This window comes from Hermetia illucens, chromosome 3, assembly GCF_905115235.1.
Source record: "Hermetia illucens chromosome 3, iHerIll2.2.curated.20191125, whole genome shotgun sequence".
NCBI classification, from domain to species: Eukaryota; Metazoa; Arthropoda; class Insecta; order Diptera; family Stratiomyidae; genus Hermetia; species Hermetia illucens.
This window is the reverse complement of record NC_051851.1, coordinates 18,694,899-18,707,520: the sequence shown is the minus strand read 5'-3', so window position 1 is coordinate 18,707,520 and position 12,622 is coordinate 18,694,899. Positions and strand designations below refer to the sequence as shown.

General features: G+C 42.9%; 1 protein-coding gene across 3 annotated transcripts in view; it reads left to right on the top strand.

Moving 5' to 3' along the window:
- The window catches only part of LOC119651282 (protein similar), a 549,699-nt gene that overhangs the window by 301,044 nt on the left and 236,033 nt on the right, over nucleotides 1–12,622 (top strand). For all 3 annotated transcript variants that reach the window (XM_038054794.1, XM_038054793.1, XM_038054791.1), the window contains exon 7: nucleotides 3,652–3,793. In XM_038054794.1, the coding sequence (XP_037910722.1) occupies nucleotides 3,652–3,793 (142 nt within the window). The remainder of the gene's footprint in view (nucleotides 1–3,651; nucleotides 3,794–12,622) is intronic.

Below are 12,622 nucleotides of genomic sequence, written 5' to 3'. Positions count from 1 at the left end.
ATTGACGATAGCAGCGAGATAGCCGGGAATACCAACCTTCGCTAGGGATTTCCGTATTAGATTCCAATTGGCCGAATTGAACGCATTTTTCACGTCCAGGGTTATTACCACGCAATATTTGCTAATATTACCCTTTTCGTGTATTTCATGTTCGGCCAAGCCAGTAACCAATCAGATGGCATCAATGGTTGATCTGGCTTTACGGAACCCATACTGCCGATCTAAAAGGCCGCCTTGGCTCCCAACAACCGGGAGTAATCTATTATAGATTACCTGCTCTAACATTTTCTCCACAGTGTCCAAAAGACATATGGGTCGATATGAGGATGGTTTACCTGGAGGTTTACCAAGCTTAGGCAGAAGTACTAACTTCTGCTTCCATTCCGCTGGAAATATTCCCTCGGACATGCACGCTTCGAATAACTCAGCAAACATGTCCGGCCTGGATTTCATGGCAAGCTTAAGGTCTTTATTCGGTACTCCGTCCAGGCCCGGCGCTTTATTATCTCCTATTCTACCGCAGATCTTCAGCAGCTCGTCTCTAGTGACTGGCGGAATTTCCGTCACATTCAGAGGTGGTTGGAATGTGTCGGTGCCCTCCTCTTGCTGGGGGAATAACCCCTGGATGATTTTCAGCAAGAGGGTGGGAGACGTGATCTGCGGAGATGAACGGCCTCTGAATCGTCCCATCACGATTCTGTAAGCACTCCCCCACGGGTTTACGTCCGGTTCTGAGCAGAGCTCCTTAAAGCATTTTCTCTTGCTTCGCTGGATGGCGAACTTGAGGGTTTTGCGGGCTGCCGTTTAGGCGTATTCTTTCTGTCCCTGATCGACTCTACTTACCGCCCTCTGGGCCGCTCTTCTGGCTCGGTGCCAGGCTGTTCGAAGACCGGTCAGTTTATCATTCCACCAGTAGTTTGGTCTTCTACTGGGGAATGAGCACCTCCTAGGCATGAACGCGTCACATGCTTTGGCGATGCATTGAGCCAGATGGACGGCTCTTTCCGTAGAAGCGCCTGCTTTATCAGGTTGATCTAACCACACCTCTATGAAGTTCTGTTCATCCAAAGATTTTGCAGATCAATCTGAAATTTTTTCAGTTTCGGACATGATAGCTGTGGCTCGACACATGTCTCAAAGGAGATTGCCTGGTGATTGCTGTGGGTGTAGCGTTCGCTGACGCACCAGAACATACCACGCGCTAGCGCAGGGTTGACAAAGGTCAGGTCTACAATCGAGTCTGACCCCCCTTTCTGAAAGGTATTTACAGCACCTTCGTTAGCCAAAACTATGTCCATCTGCGCAAAAGCTTCTAATAAACTGCGCCCCCTAGCATTTGATTCTCTACTACCCCACTCTAGGGCCCAAGCATTGAAATCAGCAGCAATCACCTTTGGATTTCGTCCCCTCGCGTCGAGAACAAGATTATCAAGTATTTCCTCGAATTCAGACAGTGTCAAACATGGTGGAGCGTAGCAGCTGTATACATAAATACCACTAATTTTCGATCAATGCTGCTGGTGCATGCGTTCGCGAAGTGTCCAAACATGAGGCATTTAAAGCACATCTTTAATGATGTTTGTTCTCTTAAACGGCATTCTCCCCAAGTGAGTTTTTCACTTGAGTACGAAAGTCATCAGTTTTGCCTACGCTGGATCTTTTCAGCTCGAACATGAGGTCCCCTTTTTGGGTTCTTCTGTTCACATTTTCGCTTAGATCTTTAAGGTCGGGATCAGCTTTGACCTTTTTGAGTATCTCCGCGTAGGACAGATTGCCCTTACTGGAGATAACAATCGCATCTGGAGGAGTTCGCACTTTTGCATTTCGTTTCACTTTTTTGTTGGTAACTTTAGTCCATCCATCGTTTCTGTTCGTCTTGGGCTGGTCGAGTTTCCTACATTCCCTCCACGCTTTCCTCCTTCTGAGCTGTTGGTGGTGGTTTTTAGAATGTCCTGTATGGATTTCTTTCTTTTAGGCGCCTGCTGATTATTTAGAGGATCCACCTCTTTTTCACGTACTCGTTTATTTCGCCGTGATTAGGTGGTAGAACAGTTAGGCGTAACTTGGGTCGCTTCCGACACTGTTGGCACAGCGGGGTTCGGTGTATCCTTATTAATTTTTTCCTCCATCTGTGATCTATTTTAGAGGACTCTAATAGTCCTCACCATATTCTTTATGGCTTGGTGTACGTTGCGCTTGTCCTTGATAAACTCGGATCGCTCAACTATTTTTGCCCCTAACTGGGTGAAGGATAATTCCTCCGGATTGGGACTCTGCTCCCTATAAGCCCCGGCAGGGTTACTCCTTTTATATGCTCCTTCACTTTTGGCGTTTATTGACCTTGCCTGTACTTTATCCTTCATCGTCTTTGGCATTGGTGGAGATCTCAAAGTTAACGAGCTTCTTTTGAATGGATCCCTTCCTTGTTTCTGGGGGACCTCCTGCTGTCGCGCATCTTGAACATATTGGTGGGTGTTGTCACGGTTTTTGTCGTCCAAAAATCTGTCTTCAATTCATCTTTGTTTGGTCTTGTTATTGGTGTTCTCGGTCCTTCTCCAGATCCCAGTCACTTGTAACATTATATGCCAAGGTGGCCAACTTGTCCACCACCGAGGCACTGCGGGCGAGGGATATCGACGACTGGGAGCCCGCTTGCTCACTCCCAAAAGCCGCCGGTACTAGGGTTCCGAGTCCCTGCACCGTAAGTTTCCTCCTTCTCTCGTCTTCCATGGTGGTTTTATGTTTTGGATATCCTTTCCATAGCCATTTTGGTCCACCCACCAGAGATGAGCAAACACAATAGGTATGCCCCAATCCTGCAGCTGGGGTCGTACCTGATGCGAGATCTGGCCACTCCTCACAGACTAACTGTCTGTCTGTCCGTCACACGCATTTTCCTCGGAGACGGTTATAGTGATTGACACCAAATTCGGTAGAAAGGTTGGAACTGTATACGTTCACGCATATAGTGAGTTACATCCTTTTACGTCAAATTTAAGGGGGGGCCCATATATGCAAAGGGGGGAGGGTGTAAATTTTTTTTCATCAAATATAGTCATGTGGGATATCTAATTAAAGATCTCGATTAGTACTTTTCGAAGCGGTCTTAGTTTCGACATTTGTTGGAAAGATGGGGAGTTCGGGGGTTTGAAATTGATCATTTCTTTAAAGGGGCCATTCCCAGAAACTACCTAACCGAGCAATCTGGAAAAAATAAAGAGGCTGCCCCTATATGGTGCCTGGGCTCCGAAATACCTTTCTACCTGCCTAGCACCACTAAATTACAGTGATGTAAGCTATAATATAGAGCATGGTCTTACCAAGTTTGGTGGAAATCGCACTATTAGTAGCAAAGTTATAATACGTCAAAGTTCAACACTATGAATGTCAATATCACTACTAAGAAATACACAAAACCTTTCGTACCTGAAGCGCCCAGCGTTCGGTTTCCCGACTTGTTCTTTAATTAATCAAGAATAGTAAAGAAAATGGAAAATATAAAAAGAAATCTAAAAGTTCTTTAAGAAGCCCTTGAGTATCTTTATCTTTGTTTGTTAGTTTCTATTAAATTTTACTGCAAATTTCATTTAATGTCTTTCCGGTGTCACCTTTTATTAATTCCGTCTATTTCTCTTCTAATTTTCATTACAGTTCTAAGTAAGGGACAAGGTGAGACGTGCCGCTATCGCTTCCTAGGAAAATGCGGTGGATACTGTTGGGTTGTGACCCAAGCCACCATTGTATACGACAAGCAGAAACCGCAGAGTGTTGTCTGCGTTAATTATGCAATTAGGTAAGTCCTCATAAACTTTTAAGTTGTTCATATCAATCTTCCTAGAAGATAGAGGATAGCGTTGTAGATTGCTCGTTTTCAAAATAAATGTGTTGACTTTTGATGAGTTTTCTGGACGGCCGCGAAGCTGTAAATCATCTGTTGGTGGACGATGCTGGGGGATAAGTATCAGGTAATAGTTTAAAAGTAGATCTTTATGTATCTTTTAGTGGACCATTTTCAACCAGTTGGACCTAATTTGAGCCCTGAGTCTTCTAAAAGGTGAGGCCCATTAAGGGCGGCCAGTTTTCGGGTCAACTTCACTTTCACTAACTACAAAACTTCAATTACTTTTCAGCTCCACTAAACCACCGAAAACATCACTCTTCCATTATGCATTCATCCCGTCCCTCCTCTCTACCGAAAATATCAATTAGAGTATCATGAATTTTTGAAACTTTCTCCCAGCAGTGTTTCCCTTCATGGCTTAATTGCCTCTTCAAATTTATGACACAACTGACGAAAAACCTTTCCGCTGTAATCAAGCACCCTTCCACCGATCTATCCCCCCCGGGGGACTTGATCTGAAGGAAACATATTACGCTAAATTCCTTCAACAATTTTCCACACATTTTCTGATGATATTCTGGCCCATTCCGAGCGTCGCCATCTCATTCCTGTCGGTTCTCTGTTGCATTCTTCGCGGAGTATTTTCCTTGATTTTCCACGCGAATAGATGGAACTGAAGCTATAGCGAAAGTTTTTTCCATTTATCTAAATGATCTCACGTGAAGTCGCTTTGAAATCGTTTAGCTTGAAAATTTCTATATATTTTTTTTTTCTAGGTTCTTGTCGCGGGGATGTCGACGTATAGTCATCGTCTTTGGCAATGTTTTTTCGTCATTGTGCCTCAATTTTTCTTTTGCGATGTTATAAAAGTGACGGGCTGACTTACTATTAGTCCTAGCCTAGTTCGGGCGAAGGAAATTGGTGGGGGACTGAAGGGATGTAGGGGAGAGTCGTCACGGTGGCCACAAACGTGCAAGATTTCTTGGGATTTCTTTGTGGATATGTGGGTGGTAAAGTGGCTATAATTTTTACTGCGGCTGCCATTTATTTTTGGGAAAATGAGTGGATGAAGTTTATGGCCCTTAGTATCCTTCGTAGTCAGAAGTAATGGTATGAAGTCTATTGTTCGTCGGAAACTAGGGCGAAAAGTGGAACTACGTTTTATGCCTACTACACTTGTGTCCATTACGTTTATGTCCTCTAGGACCTACTTTAGCTCCCCCTAAAATTAAAGCAGGTTCTGTCATATTTGAATAACATGGAAACGTCAAGACATCCTAATGGCCTATCATATTTTAAAATTACACCAAAATTTAGATATCACTCAACCCTCGCTTCATCTAACTTTTCAAAACTCCCCTACATTTCAGCCACTTCATCTTCAGGATTGACTGAAACTTTCCTCACATTTCTTCCATCTCCTTCCGCACAAATGAGTACAAATTCCATTTAAAACAAAATGAATGGAAAACGAGTACCCAGTTCACCAGAACATGTGACTTGTTTTCACTTTGTCATTACGATTCCGGGTTACTGTCCATATAAAAAGGACACTGGCTCGTTTTCCACTTATACTTCTTTTTTCGTCCCAAACTTTCGATGCAAAGCAGACTCCAGAGCAGAAAAAAAGTAGCTAAATGGCAAAATGAGTGGAAATGATTTGCATACATACGGTGATGAGTGCTCACTGTGAGGTTTAGGGAAAAGTTTTGAAAAATCTGAGTTTCCAAGGATACCGTGATATGTCGGAGGAAAAGATCCCCTCTGGGAGACATAGATGTGATATTACCTCGATATTTGAAGGAGAATTGGAGAAGTTCAACTGTTTTCAAACAAATTTTTTCGAGCTCCACATTGTTTTGGTTGTTCTGATATCTCAAGGGTGTATCTATCTTTTTTTCGCTGATTCATAAAATTTATATGCTCACTGTCAGCTCTAATATTATTCCCTCACTGAATCAATTCAACTCCATCAATTTTGTCTCCTATTTATTTATTTTTTTGTTCTCGGCAAATTTACGTTGGTTGCATGTTTGCACAACTTTCTGCCAATAAAAATTGTTTGAGGCGAAAGTGTTTATTATTAAATTTAGATACTTTCTTGCATAGAAACAGAACCACACGCCACTTTCTATAAAAACTTGAAAGATATTAATTTTGTTCACCTTTTTGTTTTACGGGAATGCTAATTGGATTTCAGCACATGTCTGTATTTATAAACACGTTGGCTTTAGGGTTTTGTAGGATACGAAAGTATCTTAATGAAGCCCAGATTATCGATTCCAATCTTATATATTCTAGAAGGCACGATGACTACCAAAATTCAGATAAGAATTCGATAAAATTTTGACATTTACAATAAGTCTGTCATCGCAGCTTCTCCTTTTAGCTGTATCCTTTCATTTTGAAAAGTATAACTCCTGCGCATTGTTCCTTAATAATAAAATGCACTTTTCCCTAAAAACTAGTTCACTGGAATTCTAGTTCTCCCAGTAATATCGGTATCTCATCAAGTGCTCTCGTAGTGGTGTTGTTGTAAACACTGCACTGCCCCTTAATGGTAGAATACACTTATTAAACGGTGGTCTTGCTTGGTATTCAAAGACTGGGTATGTCTTATACCGAACATGTTTAAGAACAGGAAAATGTATCTTCGTTTACCAATTTATACAGTGCAAACTGATAACCAGTAGGGCCAGAAGGTGGTTTTGTCCTAATCGGATTCCTGCGTCAATTTCTGCGCTAGCAGGTCAAACCTTTGATGAGGTACACAGTTGATCCTGTACGATACGAATTGGGGGTACTTGGGGTTGCTTCGGTTACCTTTGGCATTAAAACGATCAGAATGCCTCAATTAACAATTCCAGCTCTACAGACCGTCTTGTTTGCAAATACCGCCTGAACTAGAGAGAAATGAGATTTACCGTCTTTCCTTGAATGCAGTCTCTGAGATTATAGCAAAGGTTTATAACTTTCTTAGTTTGCGACATGTCCTTAAGATGTTCAGGTTAGCTATAAGCCGAAAGGTCAGATACTTGGCCTCCGGGGCTTGGTGGCAGGCTGGGGATCCAGTCGAATCTTAAACAGCTCTAAGATAGTTGTAAAGCTGCACTTGGTCTTATTAGTGCCTAGCACTTTCTTTGGATTTGCCGTGGTACTGGCGAACGGGAGTGTCTTATCTGCTTTACTCCCTGTTAGTCCCCAAGTAATATTATCCAGAAGTTTGTGGTCTATTTTCTATGATGTTATAGCAAAGGATGCCTATCCCCAGAAGTATCACATCTTCTCTAACTTAAGCCTTTATAGTGAGCTACTTACAGGCTGCGGATATTTTTCATTCCAGCCGATACTTATCGGCTTTACTATCACACTTGTCTGATCACCCTTGTTTTGCGATCCCGAGTAATCTTGCTCCAATTTTTCGAACCCTTTTTATAATTTTAAATTTCTCAAGTCCAATGTTCTGGCTAAATTAGTGTCAACCCTTTTTCTCGTCATTTTTAAATGTCGAACCTGTGCTATGAGATTCACATTGAAAAGCATCTATTCTAAGTAAAAAAGAATCTGAAGTTGGGAAGTCTACCGCGTCCCCGGTTTTTGGCAATGTGTTTCAGCTCCTTCCAGGACTTTCCGAGAAGCCAACACCGCCCTACAACCGCCTTGTGTGATGTGTTCCTAACGTGACCTACTCGACGAAAATCGTGGTATGGCATGACTAGCATGGGAGTTGTCACCCTTTCTCAGTCTACCAGTTTATGGGTATCTTATGTGTAGTGAGCTAAAAATGGATTTATCTATTGTCTGTTGCCTTGCCTTGTTCTTTCTTTTTTTTGGGGTTTGGTTGTTAGTCAAGTGCTCTCATCCAGGGTGAAGCACCAGTCGACGGGTTCCTGTTTGCTGTTGGAGAAAAATCGTCGTTTTCCTTCCCCTTATATTGCAGACTGGGTGGAAAACCTATACATGATGCTTTAGGGCGTACCGCGTGATGAATAATGTCGGCCCTATATACTACACCTGGATATTATCTATCTTCTGAGTGCCTTGAGTGGCTTATCTACTGGGAGATTGCAGAAATTGTCAGTGCTTTCGACTTATTTTAGGCGTCTACATTAAGTCAACTCATTCAAAGGCCCAATCAAGACTGCGAGGCGTTGAGATTCAATAAGGTTGGAAGGCGGTACTCGAATTACCATGCATTTTAACATTTGATCAGACTGTTAAGTTATTTTGGTGCTAGTTACCATTAATGAATTAGAGGTGATTGGCCGCCTCTTAATTGGTTGACACGACGTATACACTGAACAGTGCAGTTTCTGGTACAACTCTTTATGGACGTCATATGTCAATTTGTTATAATTCAACCAGTTTTGATCGATCTTCACTGGAAGTTTGGTTGATTTTCCTTGGTCACAAGGATCGACAATGTTTGACATTTTGGAAAGGATTAACTAAATGATAAAAACCCAAGATTTCAACACTTTCCGTGAAAAAAATGTTGCGGCTAGGTGGTGTCAATCTTGCCTAAATATACTTACGAGGCAATATTCGCAGGGTAGAGTACGCTGACGAACTCCCAAAAAATGCAAATTTGATGCTGTCTCGATGGACACTGATTTTGAAGATGAGGTACCAAGAGAACTTCAAAGTTGTCAGAGCTTCTCGGTAGCCTCGATCAATCGTTTACCATATAGAGAAGAAAAGGGGGGGGGCTAAGATAAGCTGCTGAGTAGTCAATATCGATGAGAGCCTCGTTGCTAACCGATTGGCCACAATTGCCATTTTAAAATGATCTCAGTTTTCCAAAAGAACGATCCAAATGTCGTAAACTCAAGTCAAGCCCAGGAGAGGAGTTCCAAATACGCTACCTTTCAGGAGCTCAGGAATAGCAGGGCACGGATAAAATCTAGTGCGTTTAGAAACATTCGGGAAATATACTTAATATTAGTGTGTTCAGACATTCACGAAAAATCTGAATAATTTTGATAAAAATTTTCACAAATACCGCATTTCGGGAACCATTTTATCTCCTTTTCAGTGTAAGATCTTCAGACGGAGAGCCGACTTTATCATAATATTGAAATTTCTTGATTGGAAACTCTGAGCGCCGACACCATCGCAAATGAAGGGAGCTCGAAAATTCTGAAATAATGAAAAAAAGATCCAATATAGCAGGGCAGCAGACAGGACTTCCGGAGTTTCAGTATCGCCCGGTATACAGGCTGCGTTAACTTTTTGAATATTCAAAACATTCCTGCTTGAAATATCTAACCGTCGAGTCTTTGCGAATTTATCCTTTCTTGTCCTAGCAACATGATTAACCTTCTCAAAGCGGAAATTATAGAGCGAAGGACTTTTTTGAGACGAAATGCAACTCTGCGATGCCCTTCCGATTCTACGACCTCCGGAGTTTTCCGCACATCGACTTCGGTTAACCCATTAGCTTTGGGATATGGCTACCAAAAGCGTAGACCATTTTGGGCAGGATCTGGATGATACAAGACCGTCGTATCATTATTATTACATACGTTTTATCTGGAACTTCGGGGTTCTAGAATCTCCTGACATAAGGGTGACTGAGATAGGAGGGATGGACAGAAGGCATACTATCATATTTAGCAAAAATCAAACGTCAGTTTTCAATCACAATTTCAAGATGCATTGAAAAGAAAATGAAACTCCCGCAGAGGAGCTTCCTTCTTAATCCCATCTAAGAGAAAGATTTGGTTGAAATGCTCGCTATTTGGAATAACCTTATTGTTGGATATAGAATAGGTGGAATTCGCATGAGCCTAGAATTTGTTTACAACTTTTGGATGAAGAATCTGAAACGTTGTCTTTTCCCTAAATAAATCTTGGAAGGACGCAACTTCGCCAGATTGCAGCATGTGTGGCATTCTCCTTCACGAGAAGGACTCTGGTATACACCATCACGATTAAGTCACGCGTCCGTCGCGCTTTCCGGATTCGATCCATTTGCAGCAGCTTTTCCTATATCGCAGTTACTGCTGCGTTTATTGCACATCAATTTCTCTCCGGTCTAAGCATCTCCTCCACGAAATTGTGGGGTCGGATAACTGCGTTGAGGGCATCGTTTAACCTTTCTCTTTCAATCGCGAACCACGAACAGTCAGGGAACTCATCTAGTTCCAAGCGATGCAAGTACTTGTTATATCTCGCAAGGACCTCTGTTAAGTGGTAATTCAACTCTCCATGCTCTCGCTGTAGTAGAACTCCTTCCTAGTGACTTTCTGGAAGCACGCAATTACTTTGGCCGGATTCGCCCTTGTTCTCTGGTGAAGACAGTCAACCTCATTCGCTAAAGAATTCGGGGGAATCATCCCCGTGATGACACACACTGCCTCAGCGGATACTGTCTTATATGCACTGCACACCATTAGCGCGATTAGTCGGTTTACAAATTTACCCTTCCCTGGTTCACTGTGTTATCCAGTTCGCACGCCCAGAAAGGAGCCGCGTAAACAAGATGGATTTCACCAACGTTGCGAAAAGGAGTTTAGTCGCCGACTGGTTACCGCAAGGATCCTCAAATATTAAGCATCATCGTTGCTAGAGATGGGCTAGCCTTTGCTGCCTTTTCGTAGGCATAGTCCAGATGCCCCTTGAAATTCAACTTGGTATCGATCATTACCCCCAAGTATCTAATGATCTATTTTGAAACGACCTTGTGATTACCAGCCAGGAATTTGACAGCATTGTTTTTCCTGCGATTGGTAATAAGTATTGTCTCCACTTTGTTTTGCGCCATGTCCAGCTCCACCATTTCGAACCATGTTTTGAGGGCATGAATGGTTTCACTTGCATACACTTCCATGCCCTGGGGGTATTTCGCTGCTACTACCACCACCAGGTTGTCTGCAAAGCCAATCAGTGTGCTTACTTTCCCGTATAGCCTTCTTAAGACTACTTTGAAGATCGCGGTATTTTTTCTCCAGCTGCCGATTTTCGGGCTTCCCTTTTGTCCTTTGACTAAACCTCCTCGTTTACAGGCACGATGCTCTCAACAGCGCGATTTATTGGTTCCGCCAGTAGTTTGGTTGCCTACTGTGGTGGAATTTTCGTTACGGCATTGTAGAGTCGGACGCCTCAGTTACGCGCTGACAGAGCTGGCTCACTTTTTCCAATGCTGTTCTCTTCGGGTCACGACTTCCTTTTAAAATCTTCAGGAAAGCCTCTTTCTCGAAAGCTCCAGTTATCCTGCTACTCGCTCGACCGCCGCCTCCTCCGTTTCTGATGCCGAAAAAGATGGTTTGGTGATCACTGTGGGTGTAGTGTTCACTCACCCGTCTGATCATCCCTCTCGCCAACGAGGCACTGAGGTAAGCCAGTTTGACGATCTAGCCTGGCCCTATGCTTCGGAAGATGAGCCACGCGTCCAACGTTGGCTAGTACGATGTCCAGGTTCGCGAAGGTTTCAAGCAGGATTTGGCCCCTGGTGTTCGTTATTCGATTTCCTAATTCTAAGTGTCACGCGTTGAAATCGTTGGCACTGATTTTGGTGCTGTAGTCCTTGAAGCCGTCTAGGATCTCCTCATTTTGCGCTATTCTTGCATTAGGAGGAGCGTAACAGCTGCAGATATGGACGCCGTTGACTTTTGCCCTTACAACACCGGCTCCCGGGAATGCCAGTGTTTCCTGAATGGCTTGGTGTCCGCATGCCCATATCGCCGCATTTCCAGATGAGCCCACGTAGCAGTTCAAGCTAAAGTAATAAAGTAATGTGTCTCCTTCAAGATTTTGCCACATGTGGCTTGAGCGTTTTCCCCCTCCATCGCCCTAATATAGGACAACTTAATGCAAAGCCTAGTGTATCACTAGATGTCACAGTTTTCAACTACTGAGGCATTGCGGTCGTTGCATATCGATGGCAGAGAGCCCGCTTGCCCACTTTCAAAAACCGCAAATAAACTGCAAATAAACTTCATTTCTCGTCCTCCATATTTGATTTGATTTCTGGGTGTCCTTCCCATAGCCAGTTTTTATCCACGGGTGGGCGTTTGCTCCCCACCTACTCGGCCTGCGTATAAGCATGCCCATGAATGCATATCTCCTGATGCGTACATATGCATGCCCATAACCCATCCACCGTTCCATTATCCGCACGAAGGAACCAGTCTCATGGGAGATTTGGCAACTCCACACAGGTGCAAATGAGGTATAGTCCTCGGTGTTCTGGGTCAGCATTGACAACTTATGGTCTATTTAAAGTGGGATACCTTTTTTCAAACCAGATAATATATCAATTGCATTAAAAGGAAATTTCCTATCAGTTGAGGTTTCTTGCATAATCATCGACCGAGATACCATACTTTTCAATATAAAGCAGAAATTGCGCAAAGTATTAATTTAACTGAATGAAACAGTTAATAGAAATCTGTAAAATTGTATGCTATGCGAATGGGATAAGCAACGGGCAATTAGATGCACTTTCTAAGTGATGTCCATTTTGGCAAATGGGAAAGTAGTGATCCTCTCCACGCTGTACGTCCAAATACTGTACGCTACAGGAGCTGAATAAATTCATATAACGAAGGAAAAGCATTTACAGGGTTACTTAAAAGGATCGAGACTGAATTTTTGCTGGTACAGTTGAAGGGTGAAGGGATTGATAGAGGGAATCTTTAGCCAAGTGAAGGCGAAGGCCGAAGTTCAGCAATTATGGTAAATCTGGGGAAAATGATTCCATTCATGGTCGCTTTGAAAGGGTTTAGACTGGAAAAAGTGGGTAAAGATTGGCCTTTGGAGGGCCGAAATATTCATTTT